This window comes from Oncorhynchus mykiss, chromosome 11, assembly GCF_057628025.1.
Source record: "Oncorhynchus mykiss isolate SJ-2025 chromosome 11, ASM5762802v1, whole genome shotgun sequence".
NCBI classification, from domain to species: domain Eukaryota; kingdom Metazoa; phylum Chordata; class Actinopteri; order Salmoniformes; family Salmonidae; genus Oncorhynchus; species Oncorhynchus mykiss.
In genome coordinates this window covers 10,379,955-10,396,924 of record NC_143032.1, presented here as the reverse complement: position 1 = coordinate 10,396,924, position 16,970 = coordinate 10,379,955, and the positions used below count along the sequence as shown (strand labels likewise).

Sequence of the window (16,970 nt, the reverse complement as noted above, 5' to 3'; positions counted from 1 at the left end):
TTGTGTTTCTGATGAAGATGAGTTCCTCCCGAGGAGTTTACATAAGTAGGAAATAAACAGATGATAAATAAACCGTGACCCCAATGCACGTAAGGGAATCCGGTAGACTGTGTGTAAGTAATGATGTTACAGTAACCATCCGATTTTCATCCTGATACAGTTTCACTTTGAATGTGAATATATATTTTACAACCAACTGACAGAGTAAACTTATTGACATGTTGTAAATCAATAAGATGTTAAATTTAGTTTACTATTTATACATGTAAAAATCGTAAAACTCTAGCAAAGTTATAATGTTGACCTCGCTGAGTAGGCCTATCCACAACAGTTAGCCCATAAAAAAGTTGCTGTTGTACCCTTTTCTCTCATATGTTCAATGCAGTGAGACCCAAATGCAAATTCACATGAGACCATTACCTCTACTTCAGGTAGGATTACACACCCGGTCCATTGCGCGTGCGCCACCAGGTGGCCCACACGGTTTTTATGGCCAGGTGAGGTAATCTCGTTCAGCACAGGTAAAAGCTAAAATTGTTTTAGGGACCGAAGGCTCAATGAGATTACACGACATGCAAGCTACCATATCAGGACAGATTGAAGAAAAAATCATGTCGATAATTGGCAAAATGGGAGATTGGCAGGTATGTGTTGTTTATTTCAAGACAAAGGTGTTATTGAACGTGTGCATACTACAGGAGTTTAAGCTAATTTGTCGAATTTATGGACACAATTGGGGAAATGCATTGGCCATAAGCGATTGCCTTGTAGAATTAGTAGCGCTATCTTTAGCCTAAATATAAATAAAGTTATATTCTATAGGTATTGTTTAAATTATTTTCACTTGTACAGTGTTAGTTTCCCTCAAACGTTAATAATGTTCCCATTTAGCCCTGATTAACAATACCGTATTGGCTGTTGTGCTAACTTTGGGAAAGTCTGTTTAACATGATGCATAGTAAGTAGGCTATACCGCTCAAGCAATTTAAGAAGATAGAAAACCGTCCCTTATAAAGAAGCAAAGAATAGCCTATATGTAATGTGTGAACAGTAAACATATATTTGAAAGAACCGTGCTCAGACATTTTGTTTTGCTTTGCTTAGTTTTTTAAATTTAAAGTGTGAATACAAAATCAATTAAAATAGCACAGTCATACATAATATACTCCAACTTTTCATTTTATATGTTGATTCGTCTCTGCGATGGTAAATAACCAACACTTGAAATAACATATACTAAAATTATAGGTCGTCTAGGACTTGTGGTTCTTGTCATCTCAAAGTTCGAAACAAATCTATCCGATCGATGTTTTACTGTGTATGTTGCATGTTGGCCTGGTGAAAGGGTGTTTAAATAATAATGTAGATTTTAAAACAGAACGTTCTAACGCGGTGAAAATGAGGTCGGTAACACAAGCCATGGTGAGATTTAGGTTTCACTCTCCGAAAGAACACCACCTCTAAAATCAACACCGCAGCACACATCCCACAATTTCTAAGGCACTTTTACCTAGACGATAGTTGTCATTGTGAGCTCGTTTCATGAGTCCTGTCTCTAATAACAACTGGTTATAAAGGTACCCCACCAAAAAATGGTAATCTAGAGTTGGCGACCTGGTTCTTGACCCGAAACCCCTGGTGCTCAACTTCGCCGGCGACGGGACTGAGACCAAATACTTTAGACCCTCATTCACATTAAACAAGCTGTTTTGTTGTGTTAATTATTTACATTCCAAAAACGGCGCTCTTCCATGTCGTCAATGGAGCTGTGTAGCTGAGTGGTCCCTCTTTTACATGAAAGTGACAGAATAGCTTCTCATTGTCTAAATACATCTAAAACAACAGGTTACGAAAATCAGGGAATAAGAGAATAGTAGAGAGAGTATTTGGCATAGTGTGGCACGCTCTTCAGGGCAAGTTGAAGATACAGAGAACGATCATACCATAGGTTAGGCCATGTGTCTGTGAGCTGATGTAAGTTGTTTTCATGAAGTTGTTTCATACAAAATATTCTCATCAAACAACATCTGCTAAAACGGAATATGCAAGAAAAGTAAAGCAAATTAATATAAGATATAACACGTATTATCCAATTATTAGTTTGATCATATCCATCATAATGATGAACGTTCACACTTCTGCCTAGGTGCAGGTTTTGTTCTTGTCCTTTTGTCATATTTAATGCTTACGCTCAGTTCGTGCTGTATATTGTCATTGGATGTGGGAGAAGTAAATACATGTGTAGTCTCTCTCCAGTTTTACCTGTGTTGTCCATTGGTGTTGGGCAGATGGAATCAAGCGGCTGTTGATATGCTAATGAGGGAATGCGAATGTTAGTACAGTGGTGCGCGAGCCTTTTACTTCCACCATTAGAGGGAGATCTCAGAGCGCAGACAGCCAAGTTCACCTAAAATAGTTTCAGCTAGAGCACAATTCACTGTGTAGAACAAGGAGAGGCGCTCTCAAGACCCACCATAACCCATGAAAATGCTTTGGAAATTAACTGACAATATAAAATATGAAGATTACGAGGTAAGAGGCTCATATTTGATTTATTGACATTTTCATGTCATTCATGGCGTGCAGTTTTATTTGTATTTTGTCAAAATCTGGAATTGTTTTGACATGTGTCAGGAAACATATTTAATTCTTCTGAAGGATATAAAAATGCATACTGGTTTATTTCATATGTTCGATATGTTTCTATTTTGAAATAGACTCATTACAGTTTTTAATGTGTAAAAATATACATTTTGCAGTTTCAATATTTATAACTCAAATATTGTAATAAATATCATCATCATCATAACAGTCATATTAATAATCATAATCATACATTTTCAAAGCAAGGAAGTAGATTAATACTTGTCAAATCTGATGCACAGGCAATAACAGAGACAAAAAGGTTTATATCATTTTTTACGAAATTGCGTTTAATAGGATTTATCAAAAATCATTGCTGAACAATGAGTAAAATGTAGGCCTATACATTTAATGTACGATAATGTACTTAGGGAGACATACTCAACATGCATTTTCTAACTATCATCGAAAAAAGTTTGTTTATAATAATGTGTTTAAATATAGAATAAATTATGGGATGCCTATCCCTAATATTCTTATGAAAGAAGTCGGTGCATTTCAAGCCCTTAGCTCGTGCACAGGCTGAGTGGTTGTTATTATAGCACACACAGAAAGTTTAGCAGTCATATCAGGCAGTTGTTTAGGAGCGGTGAATCCAGTTGAACATGTTTTTGCCCGGGTCTGGAGAAGGAACATAGTCTCGTCTAGAGCAGGGAAGAAACGCTGGGCTTGAATTTGTGATTATCTCAAATCCAGTTTAATTTACGGGTAACATACCTGTTTCTGTTAATAGAAATCAGTGTTAACTACACGGTGTTTTCATAAAGGGGACTCTTTCGCTGTTTTGTCAAAACGGTCGCGTGCAAATAGGTTAGTAGGGGAAAGTACATTTCATAAGCTTGTGAGGTGCGTAACCGTTTGAGAACTTTGTAAGATATTTGTTCCAAGTTAAAGTTAGCTTGGATGGCGTAGTTTGAAGTCGAATAACCGAGGATTCATTCATTTGAGATATTCGGGAAGGGCCATGGAACGCGAGGCGTCAGAATCTGAATTGGAAAACAAAGGCGAGCAGACAACCGCCCTCTGAACATTACAAATGTGCCAGCCGAGATGCCCTCAGCGTTTGCTGGATTTTCACACGAATCAGAGGTGCACATTGTTTCTTTCCATGGGTCTTCCTCTCTCTCTCTCTCTGGTCACCCCTTCATTCTGTCTTTCTTTCACTTTTGTTTGCCCTCGAACCTTTTAAACCCCTCCCCTCCTCTCTCTGATTCGTCAGACGCAAGAGAATCTCCCTCTTTTTGTCTCCCGCTCTCTCTCCCCTCCTCACTCACTCCCTCTTTCTCTCCTCATCTCTGATTAGATATACTGATTCCTCATTCAATGGACGTCATTTAGTGCAGACTCTGCCTTGAGTTGGTTCCTTGCTTCACGCTCGATTTCCGACCATTCTACCCTTATTAAGAATTCGTGTAGCCTAATATTAATAGTCATGAATATCTGCTATTAGGAGTCCAAGGGAAGAAGCAGCTCTTTGCTAATAGAGCTCAAGCGAAGGAACAACAGTGATAGAGCCAGACGGGGGAACAGGGATACAGGAAACTTTAAACATAAATCCGCAAGACCAAACACTGCATTTTAGAATCGAATGAAGGATAGTGGGAATTTAATCAAATTCTGATGGATTATCGTTCTTCGCTGATGCTTATCTGAACATTGGGCTACGTGATCTTTCAATAGTGTTGTTGCTGGCTTTATTTTGTTTGCTCGTAAATTTTCGTTGATTTGTCAACGTTTTTATTCAGAAAAATACATTTTGAATCGCTCGAAAATCTTCGCAGATGTTAGTGCACAGCTTTTCCGCGATGGTAAGTTGGACTCCTTGGCAAAGACTGAGATAGGCCTATACTTCATGCTGCATTCAGACTCCGATTGTTGCATTTATTTAATCAAATTGTTTTGCTAAGATAGCATCCAGACAATTTAAGCCAAACAAATATCTCACATTTTACATCAGTATCGAAATATTTCAACTGTAGGCCTATTCATTTATTTATTTTCCGAAAACGATCCAATACGAATGTATTATTGGCCTACAGTAATTATCACTGTTATTATTGGTATCATAAGTATTACTAGCATTATTATTAGGATATTATTCATCCGTTCAACAGGGATCTGATTTAATTCATTATTGCCCATAGTTTATTTAATGTCAACCAACAAATTTGGATACACACGCAATAGGCCTGATTGTAGGTGACAGTCCATAAAAGTCCCTGTGAAAACGGGGTAAAATGGAGGGTTGGTGTATAGGTTTAATTTCTACGATTCCTTTTTCCTGCAGGATCGTCACGACGGTACCAGCAATGGGACAGCCAGACTACCTCAGCTGGGAGGCGTGGGCCAGTCTCCGTATAGTGCTCCTCCGCTCTCCCATACCCCAAACTCCGACTTCCAGCCACCGTATTTCCCCCCACCCTACCAGCCCATCTACTCCCAGTCTCAGGACCCCTACTCGCACGTCAACGACCCCTACTCCCTCAACTCCCTGCATGCTCAGCCGCAGTCACAGCACCCTGGCTGGCCGGGCCAGAGGCAGAGTCAGGAGAGCACGTTGCTGCACCAGCACCGCGGCCTGCCCCATCAGCTCTGTAGAGAGTACCGGAGAGAAGTGCTCCTGCCGTCGGGCCACGGACTCGATACGGGACTCTCAGATTCTATCCCAATCCATGGAATACATCACTCTTTAGAAGATGTTCAGGTAATTCAGCATTATTTGGTAATTATATTATTATTACTATTACATTATTACTTTCACATTATTGATATGATAATCATAATAATTGTTGTTATTATTATTTTATAATTACGATTTATACATTATTATTACACGCTTAGCCTTCTATTAAAGTTTGCTGCTGTAAATTGGCAGCTCTGTATTAAATGTTAAGGCCTACATTAATATGACTCAATTTTATAAATGTAGAAATAGCAAAAGATTATGCCCTTAATTGAATTTAATTGACAGAGGACTTTTTGTACGAATGTATTTTATTTTACAAACGCCTTCGAGTCAAACATGTTATACAGGCCTGGATTATTCAGTCTATATTGTCTAGCTGTGTTTGCACGTTATTAGCCTTATTAGAGATAATTTGTTTACCCCCTCCCTCCACTGAAAATATATATAGTGTTATAAATAACACTTACCCTAAACTAAACAGATCTAAACTGCAGCTCTGAGGACTATAATTTGATCTCAAACCCCTCTCACAAAATGGATGGTATACCACGATTGTTGATTCATATACCCTGTCATTTTTTTTTGCCGTGATTCTGGATATCCTCCGTTCATATTTAATTTAATTGTGCTCATTGAAAAGACTCGTTCAAGTCCGGATACGAGTGGGGGTCTGTGAGCTATAATAATACAATAGTCCACTCGGGAGTTTTACACATTAACTGAGCACCATGTGTTAGATGAAGTTCCATCGCTCAGCGGGTAATACGAAGAAATGGAATGACTAAAGGGTCTATCTATAGTGAGGAATCGTTTTGTTTTATTGAAAACAATGGCCTAATCACTAATTAGCGTGCACGGCTTGTAATAACACCGTTATTCCTAATATAATTCATATTTATTCGTAAGTAGCCAATCTGTGGATGGAATCAGGTCACGATTATTGAGGCGTTATTTAAGTCTGGTGTGCACGACGCACCCTGCCCAACAGCTATAGACAATAACCCTTCCCCTTTATTGAAAATAATAACAGGTAACCTATAGGCCCCCCATATTGTCTGATTGTGGGCTACACGCCAGCCTTTTGCAAACAGCATGACATGTAAGATTCATTCCATTGTATTCTTTATTAAATAGTGTTTGTGCATCTGTGTGTTGCAGCATATTGAGGATCAAGGAATTCACATCCCAGACCAGACTGTAATTAAAAAAGGTAAGCAGTTTCCTTCGAGATGCCATGCCTGTTTGCACAAGCTGAACACCACACCAGTCCACCACTCTGCTCGGGAGCTCGGTGCGGTAGCTAAAGGCTTCACTGAACCAAATGGATTAATGCGCAGTGTTTTTTAATACGTGAGCTCGAGTGCATCAAACTAACTGCACGTGTTTAATCATTGAAGGCCAATGTCAGCATTTCAAAGTAGTCAGATGCGAATGTGCCCTATATAGGTTATGCTGTATCCTATAGGTTTTAATGTGTTGCATCCTTTTCGCTCGATGTCATATATAGGCCTATAGGCTAAACACTGTCCACGTCATTTCAACCCAACAAAAATCTATGCGATGATGTCAACGTGGAAAATTGATAATATTTGAAAAAAGTAATCAACAGAAGATGTAATCAACATAATATATATTATATATATTACATGTATTACATTATATGATATGTGTATATTTTTTTTTACCCAACTTTGAATCTAAATCCAATGACTTTTTTTAAATGTTGATTTCACGTTGAATTCACGTTAGATGACAACGCAGCCAAATGTAAATCAAAACTAGAGTATTGAAGCGACGTCTGTGTCCAGTGAGTAGTTCTCTTTGCACCGCAGGAGCAAATGTAACATGGCAGTTGTTAATGCTGTATGTATTCAGTATCAAGATGATACCAGATCCTGCATCAAGGTGGAACAAATCTCAACCTGCAAAAATAGGCAAGGTCTCTAAACCATTTATAGAGTCCAATTCCATCAATGTTTTACATAGCTGCGGTTGTTTGTGGAATAATGCGGTCAGGGTTGCATTATATAGATGGGCCTAGCATAATTGCGTGTGGATTGAAATGTTTTCTCCTATACTATAAGACCATTTCGGGCGTCTGAGACCTACTTCATGGTCAGGTTGAATGTTACTCCTCTCGCCATGTAGAGTCTTTTGTCAAGTCAAATTAGTTGCGCTGAGGATGAATCTTGAGAGATGCTCTTTCCGCGTCAGCATGATAATTGGCTCTTATATTAGTAATCTCAAGAGTTCGTTTAGCTTCTATTGTCTCTATTAGCCTCCCCTGAGCTCTTAATGTCACAAGTGATCTATCCAAAAGGCTAGTCCCTTTGTCTCCGGTTCCTGCACACAAAACGGTAAACCCTGCAAAGAGAAATCACACGCACGAATGTATTTTTGAGGGGGACCATGAATATTTGAAAATCAGCTTCTCTCAGCGTGATGTGTGTGTGATGTGTGTGTATTGTACATTTGCGCGTGTGTCTGCAGAAATGTGCAATGTTTCAGAGGTCAAACGTAATATATAGCCCCTCCTAAACAAATATAGGGTTTATAGGCCTATAACAAAGCCTTAAAATACGATAAAATAGTTTTTAGCAATGGTTAGCCCATGCCTAATAACACCAACAAGAAAACAATACATATATTATTATTAATATTATTATTAGGTCTGTTTATGTAATGTGTTATGATTCGTGTTAATATTATCATTATGATTTGGCCTGTCATAGCCTACCCTATGCCCATTGTTTGAATTTTGTGTAGACCTCTGCACACACACTGCGTTTGATATTGATCTGATGTGGTTAAGGATCTACATTGAATGAGATTCACTGAACTTGGTCTTTGTGTTCCCTAGGTCCAGTTTCTTTATCAAAGAACAACAATGTCTCCACCATTGGGATAAATAAGGACGGTCTTTTTGGCGGTGTGGTAAACCCCAACGAAGTGTTCTGCTCTGTTCCGGGTCGATTGTCTCTGCTTAGCTCCACATCAAAGTACAAGGTCACGGTGGCGGAAGTGCAGAGACGCCTCTCGCCGCCTGAGTGCCTCAACGCGTCACTGCTGGGCGGGGTGCTGAGAAGGTGAGCCGGACTTTAATGTCTCTTCTAATTTTTTATTCCACGAATAATTTAAATCGACCAAGCGTGACACCTCCTGCTTTTAAAACAGCCTTAACGGCAGACTGTTAAATTCCATATTAACTTTACGCACACACTGAATTTGTTTTCTCGCAATGTAGCCCACAAATGAATGTAGGCCTGTTGGCCTTACCCTCAACCCTCTAACACATGTTTAAGCACATCACATAGGCCTACACCAAAAGTAAACTACTGTAATGTTCGGTCTATTGATTCTAAGCTAGACGCAAAGGCAGTATTTTGGCTGTATATTGTGTATTTACTCAAATAAATCCGTTTCAGTGAGTTGACAATGCATAGCCTATATTGACACGCAAACAGGCCTATAGACACCGATATATAGTTACAGAAGCACATGAAAGAAATACGATGCCAAATAGATAGTTATCTCTTTGATTAAATAATATTCATTCAACTCTTTTTGGATCAGATAGTGTGTCCAATTGAGTGTTGAAAAAATATTTTATAAATTAGCCTATTCATACAAGCTATTTTTACTCTCTTGTTACAGAGCCAAGTCTAAGAATGGCGGAAGGTCCCTCAGAGAGAAATTGGATAAAATTGGATTAAATCTACCTGCAGGTAGACGCAAGGCTGCAAACGTTACCCTGCTGACGTCACTAGTTGAAGGTAAATTGCATTGTAAATTATCTGAATTCCGGTTCCGGCGATAGCAGGTGCTTTGAACGGTTTCAGGGGGAACATTCGAAATCAGTACGTTAGTGTAATTTGTGCCGGCCTTGCAAACCAATAATGCATGAAGGATATCTGTGTATTTTTGAGTGAGATGATGATGATGGTAATTATTCTAGAGGCTTTACGCAACATTGGCCTGTGTATTTAGCCTACCTGTGTGCAATCCTCTCTTTGTAAAAGTGCATGGGCCTAAGGCTAGGCTACTACATTGGAGGTAGGAGTCGGTTAGCCTTGCTGGCCTAGTTTGTGCCAGATGAATTAGGCTGCTGTTGAAGCCGGCTTATGGGCATTTGCTTATTTATTGTCTAGCGGGAGTGTGGAGCTGCTTCACCTCTGGCAGAAGTGGATCGATTGATTTATTATATTGATTTATTTTAGTGGCTTGTTATCATGATCAGTGTTATAAGGCGTTTATTATTATTAAGCTAATACTAGTAGGCTAGTAGTAAGAATTCTAGTAGGCCAAGGCTACTACTAGGCTACAGCTACTGGTCACCTATTATTTACACTGGGCTCGTTCTTTCTCTGTGATGGAAGTGTAACTGACCTATGGCGGAACTATATGTTGTGAGCCTATTAAATAATATAAATGAGTCATTTACGGTGTACTGTGATCATGGCATTGGCTATTGAATAAAGAAATGTTGCTTGCAAAGTTGAGCCGTTATTATTCATCGCGGTGGTATTTGGTGAGCTGTGGGTTTTAAAGGTGAAAGCATGGGATGGTTCATTGGTTCCTCTTAATCATTACAGCCGAAGAGTGAATGCAATATTCATTGTGCTTCATTGAAATTTGGTGCTGTATGGTAATGAGGCTGAACAAATGTATGATTCTTTGCGATAAGGGGGGGTGGGGGGTATGAAGGCTCTCGGTTATTTAGTGAAAAGACTATGCTTTTTTCTGAAGTGCTGTTATTGTTTATGATCCGCTCCATTTTATGGAAACGACAAAAAGGAGTTTACTGGACATGAGCTTTGACGATAATTGGCGCGCATGCGTTCTTCTGGAGTTGAGATTTATGTCAGGAAGCCCCGCAGTAAAAACCCAACTGTTTCAGGAAATGAAAACCAAAATCAACAAAAAAGGCAGACCTCAGTGGAATGAACCTATAATTCTCAAAGCTAAAATATGTCGGAGCGAGATTTACGTATATAGCCTTTTAAAATTGCTTTCCTATGTTGCATTATCGTATGGACTTTCAATAATGTTTAGGGATGTCTAATCGATGTCATGGTGTTGTGCAATGACGCTATTTATAACATTGTTGTACTGTTTCCCTGGTAGTGAACTCTTCTCTCAAAAGGACGTATGGTGCCTGACTTGTATTATTAATAACATAGAATTTTGTTCCATAATGTGAAAGAAGGAATGCTACAGGTGCTATATAGCCTACTGCTTTGGACATGGATACGATAATAATGCCTTCTCTTTGGCCGAAGACGTTCATTAAATTCATCATCTGTTAAGTGGAAGTGTTAATTGGTCTATATTTGATGTCACCAATTCAGAGCAATATATTATACACTCAATCCATTATTTCCTTCTTAGGCGAAGCAGTGCATCTTGCCAGAGATTTTGGTTATGTATGCGAGACTGAGTTTCCAGCCAAGGCAGTAGCTGAATATACAAACCGCCAGCATTCCGACCCAAACGAACACGTCCAAAGAAAAAACATGTTATTGGCAACGAAGTAAGTGTTATGTTATCACATTTCGTATGTCCCAAAAAAATGTTTTCAAGTCATTCTCATGTTTACATCGACAGTGTTTGCAAACACAAACTCAAATGGATGGTCGTTTGTTGAAGGCTTTTTGATAGGTTTCACACGGATTTCTAGTGTTACATTTTTGGCATTGATATTTGGGTTACATTGTTGTATTCTTTTCCACTAATTAATTGCATTCTGAATGAATGTGACACATTACAACTGACCAACAAAAATTATTGGATACAAATTAATCGACTAACGTCAAAATATTTGAGCTTCTAATGCGCCGGATAAGTCATCACGTGATGTTATGCACGCGACAAAATGCTCAAATGAACAAACACTTTTGGAATTTCACCCTGTCAACTAACTGAATTTAAAATCCCAACTCTCTTTTTCATTTGATTCATGCCAAACATGTTTATCATGGTGCGTAAGCATGAAATAAAACACGTGGACGAATCGGCCTGTATTAGCCTATCCAAACTGGAGTGTACTGTCATTGGTCGGTCTATTGAGCAGGCCTCATCCACACGCAACCATTTTGTTTGCTGTGATTGCGTTTGCATTGACACATAGCTGGTTCTACGCCAACATAACCTTTCCCCACTGCATTAAAACATTTCGACACTACAGTAGGCCTATCACACGTAGCCTATAGCCTACGTCACTTTGAGCAAATATGTTGTGCTAACAACTATAAATTCTATCAAATTAATTGGATTTTTGGACAACTCTTGTATACTGAATTTATATTAGGGGCAGACTGGCATTATGATTGTAATTAACACATATATTGTCTCCCCTTTTAGGCAAATATGCAAAGAGTTCACAGACCTGCTTTCCCAGGACCGTACTCCCTTGGGGAATTCTCGACCACAACCTATACTTGAGCCAGGGATTCAGAGTTGCTTGACCCATTTCAGTCTCATTTCTCACGGATTCGGGACCCCGGCCATGTGCGCGGCCCTCACCGCTCTCCAGAACTATCTGACGGAGGCGATTAAAGCCATGGACAAAATGTACCTGAACAACAACAGTCACTCAGACAGCGGCACTAAAGGCGGAGACAAAGACGAGAAGCACAGAAAGTGATTCTCACCTGAAAGCCCAATATAAATATTATAAATACATATAGATACTATTGATCAAGTAAACGGGCCACTTCCTGATCTCGCGATGATTTTACATGTTTGTTTTTACTATCATTCAACTTTGGATTTTCGGAAAGCGACGTGCAAGATGCCCACCGTAATTCACAGCTCCAGAGAGAGAAAGGTCTTTGCCACATGGAGGACTTTTTATGTAGGCCTGCTCCCTCCTTTTATGAGCTGCAACGGATTGAAATCCAGCGACCATTATATCTCAATTTACGATTGTAGCCGTATGACAAAAAAAGAGGCTAAAAGAGGATGAATTATTATCAGTATTGTGAATAATAAACTTTGAAAAATCCACATTTACATGTCATGACTTCAGTTGCAGACTCTCACTCCAAATGACCAACTTGAACTTTCAACACGATTCACGGTTATATAAGGGAATCTGTGTTCATGTATGTATATATTTATTTATCTGTAATTTAATGGGAATTGTAAATATGGTGCGTCTGTTGAAACTTATTTTTTATTTATCTGTTGCCTCCTGTTTTAGTGGGTTTAAATATTCGGTTAGTTCTTCATGTGGTTTTATGGTTCTTAGAAAACAGAAGTTTGGGGTATTTTTTTTATCTGGGATATTTCAATTCAGCCCTCTTGTAGCATGTTGAGGCGACATTGAAGCAAGTGAACAAATGTAATAGAAATAAACCTCCATTTCTCTCTATCATCCTTATTCTATTCCGGGTTTTTTTGTTGTTGAAAAGAGCATACGCGATATCCTGATAAGAACTCTTTTGTGTTTCTACTTTCTTGTTTTAATACAAGATTTTATGTGTTGTGCCAATCAGAATACGTCTCACCTCTTGTTCTTCCCTTGAAGCACCATAAAAGCAATAAATGGATATTGTCTTTAGATTTTTTTTTTCATGTTCAAAGAAATTAAAAACATTTGGGACCACCTGATATCTTGTATGTCCAAATTGGAGGCGGTTTTAGCTGTATTGTATAGACCTCTGCTGGCAATAGTTCCCATGCCTGTCAATGTATTATAGTCCTTTGTTGCCCAGAAAAAAATAAATATTTGATACGCTTCATGTCGATTTGTATTCATATCTTTTAATGTTTTTATTCGGTGGTTGATATACGCCCGGGTGTATTTTCGTTCTTGGCATTTTTTTTTTATTCAGCCCGGTTACAGTAATTGCGTTTAACTGTCCCCTGACAATTGTTCCTTGCAATAAGCAGCTGAACCCATTGTTTCCCTCAAGTAGGCTATAGTAAAAATAAAAAAGCACATATACTTTCAACTCATAGTTCATAGCACAGGATCATTCAAAACCGCAGCGGAGCTTTTTACCCTGCCAAATGACACAGAAAACAATGAATACATTGGTGTTTGATGCGTGTGTGAAGCGCCAGCCCTCAAGCGAAACCGTTGTTTAAAATCAGTGAGATGTGCACGGCTGTGTTGAAGGTTATTACACTTGCCATTCCCTACCACTCTGTTTTTTTTTTTTGTTTTAAGATATGCATCAAATATATCTTTTTTACTACTAGGCTGTCTGTAATTATCGGTGTTGTTTGACAGCGTCCAGTTGGAATATAACTTATTTCATAAGCAATAAGTTAATTGATATGGCAAATAATTCGGAATGTGGATATCTGTTATATTTGGTCACATCTCTACCTTATAGCCCATAGGCTTCGTATAAGTCATATCCATGCAAATGATCACGTGTGCTACTGCTAATACACCAGATGTAGCCTTGTTTTACGTGCAAAAAGGCCATGGGAACATTGCATTACATAACCTAATTCAAATAGAGTTTGGATTGTATATTGATGGCATGCACCTCGAAATCAATATATTGATGCATGGAGCAGAGTCTGTGGATGTATATGAATATGCTATGTCTGTGCTCTAGATCTCCTTTTCACTGTCACGTTCTAGTCTAGAGCGTTCTAGCTTCGTCTTCTCTTTCTCTAACCCAGACAGTCTGTTTTCAAATAAGGTGAATGAAGCCTAACTGTACACGTCCTTGGCATAATTGCGATGCAGTGCTGTGGCAGGTGAAGCGAGCCATGGTCTGTCAGGGCTGTTTTTGTTGGCTGCATCTCAGATTGTGTGTGGGATCCTAACCCCAGGCACAATAGCTCACTCATAAAGAGGAATACCCGGCTGCTCCATCCGTAGAAAAATAGTCACAAGGAAAACAATCGTATGCTTATTTATGCATTTGTATTAGGAAGCCCCTTACGTGTGTCATTAATGCTAATGTTATTTAATAAATGAAAACAGTTTTTGAGAGCGAAACGAACGCATTATAGCCTAAATATCTATCACAATGGCTGCTGTCGAAAGCTATAGGCCATAGGCCTGTCTATCAAGGCATGATACAGGAAATACCATTGCCCCCATTTCTTTAAAAAAGTGTTGTTAAAAATAATATGTATATATTTATTTCGTTTGTTTACGTTGATACAAACATGTCATTTACATAGGCCTATACGTTTTAACACAAATGTTGCCATAATTTGATCACAAACAGGTAGAACTAGTTTGACATAATGTCTTAGAGCTAAAGTAATTTACAACAACGAAGAGGCCTGCAAATTTTACAGGCAGTCAGCAATACCCAACTGAATTTGTCTAATTCAATCCGTAACCCCTGGTTTCAGCTACATCAATTACACTTGATTCCACTATAATAATTAATACGTGTGTTCACTGTGTACTGTTCCCGAGTTGTTATTAAATAGCCTATTCTTAAATGGTAAAATATATATAAATATATTGATCAGATATTCCCATGCACTCTTGATTGCATAGGCTATACACGAATATGCAGAAATACAACCCGCGCATGTATGCTTGCTCTCAGGCACGCATAAACTACACTCCACAGGCACGTTTATCGGACTCTATTCGGAAACTATTTTGTTGAGATGTTGTTGGGAGTTATTGCTGAGCTAACACTAGTGTCTTCTGTTTTTTCATAAATCACAAGACCAGAGTAGACTCCAACATCTTTCATGACAGTAGAATACTTTGCGATGGCAGATTTTGCAATAGACTAAAGACTGTTATTAGTGGCCATAGCTATTGTTTGATTTTCGGTGCTGAGTCCATTCCTTTCCGATTCCAGTTTTAATGCATGAAATAACAGAATGTATTTAATCGACCATTCAAACACCAATTTGAATGTATTTGCATCAGATCAACAAACGTAATGTATCAAGTGCAACTATGGCTTTGAACCAGTTTCCATAACGGTGATACGCTGTACTGCTTTGCCATGTGTTGTATAGCCTACACAAGGAACCTCGATGGTCGTCATATTGACCTCTGAACTGAAAACCTGTTGTGTCAAGCGTGCACATAGTATAACATTCCATCTGCAACATGCAAACAATGTATATACAATATTTGGAGAGTTTACCATGTACAAATGTGTTTATATATTTTCATTTACTATAGTTCCTGTATGGACACATCTGTTTCATCAAATTGCCAATTTCTTTATATCTTGTTAACTACGAATTCCAAACTGCAGGTCACTCGACAAGTAGCCTAGCCTTTAGGCTAGATACAAATGTGTTGTATGCATATAGGGTTCACTCATGACTTATGAAACGGGGACCGGTGCAATCGAATTATGTTACTCTATGTTTGCAATGAAGCGCAAAATGGCTAATTGTCGTCAAGTCTGACATCAAACCTCATTTCGGTCTCAACACCCACTTACCTCACCCCACTGTGCGAGCCGGGCCTCAAAAGCCACGAAAGGTCATGGACTCCAACAAATCGTTCTTGATTACTTGAGACATCAGCTAATCGATTAGAAAACATTAACTGACTTTGACTAAACAAAATGACTTCTGAGTAAGTGGAAAATACGATATTTCCAACCCAATATGGGTCATTCAGAAATTAAGATAGGTGTTTGATGATTATTAAGGCGACAACTTTGGGACCACACATATGCACACACAGCCACGCACGCACGCAGGCACGCACGCACATACAAACAAAGCCTAGAGATATAGGCCCAATGTCTCAAAAGTTTCCTTTTACTTTAGGCCTATTGGTATGTGCACAGGCCACGCCACATATGTATTACTTAATGCAAATGAAAAAAATCTCAGCATTTACCCATAGTTAGATTTTCCAATTCGTTTATGTTCACAAAATTGTCAGTGAGAAAACGAATTTAACATCAAAAGACAATATTTCAACTAGATGGCAGTATCTTGGCTTATAAACATTAACATAGTTGTTATCAGACTAATACTCGCCTAGTATGTGTCTAGGCCTAAATTATATTTGATTATGGTTCGGTAAGGTTAACATAATATCATGTTTATATGGTGTCATTTTTAGAGAGAAGGATAGCATCTGGGCATGTGTTTACTTTGTATCTTAATGTTAGTGGTGTGATGACTGCTCATGCTCATTACAATTCATAGGCAGCACGGTTGTTCTACTATCGTTGCCTTCACCTGTCAAAAGCGGAGGTCGACTAATTTCATGGGCTTGTGTCTCCCAAATATACAAAAATAGGGGATTGAAATTGTGTTAATGTTTCCCCTCTCGGTTAATGTAGTTTATATTCTAGTTTTCAGTCTCTCTGCCCCTCTCTCTCCCTGCATTCTCTGAAAGCAGCCGGGGGGACAGTCGCCCCGGGCCAAACATATGCTTCTTTCCATTGCACTAATCCAAATTCAGCGTGGAGGAATAATTGCTCGAGTGGCCATGGCTTCGCGGGGCTTTGTCCCTCGCTGGCTCCCGTCAACTCAACACACGCCATTTCAATCAACCGCCCTTTGAGGGCTGTCTCTTTTTTATCAAACCTTAGACCTTGCAAATGATGCGAACATTTAACCAAAAGGCTTCACGCTCCATAAATACCCCAAAACTACTTTATTTATTCGTTTGTTTATTAATGTATGTATCCATGTATTTATTTATTTATTCATTGGTCTCATGCAGTCT

At 38.8% G+C, this 16,970-nt stretch overlaps 1 protein-coding gene across 12 annotated transcripts; it reads left to right on the top strand.

Annotated features, from left to right (window-relative positions):
• The first annotated feature begins 452 nt into the window (after nt 1-452).
• On the top strand, nt 453-13,071 carry LOC110535245 (transcription factor AP-2-alpha). Of its 12 annotated transcripts, none has more exons than XM_021620123.3 (7): nt 453-644; nt 4,931-5,347; nt 6,488-6,539; nt 8,190-8,415; nt 8,984-9,102; nt 10,718-10,859; nt 11,690-13,071. In XM_021620123.3, exons 1-7 carry the CDS (start codon nt 558-560, stop codon nt 11,970-11,972), a joined length of 1,326 nt encoding a protein of 441 aa, XP_021475798.3. In that variant the 5' UTR covers nt 453-557; the 3' UTR covers nt 11,973-13,071. The 12 variants fall into 12 exon arrangements, with proteins under 12 accessions (XP_021475798.3, XP_090045219.1, XP_090045217.1 ...); XM_021620122.3 differs by having other exon boundaries at nt 514-644; nt 4,931-5,365; XM_021620125.3 differs by lacking the exon at nt 453-644 and adding an exon at nt 2,339-2,532.
• Nucleotides 13,072-16,970: the final 3,899 nt, after the last annotated feature.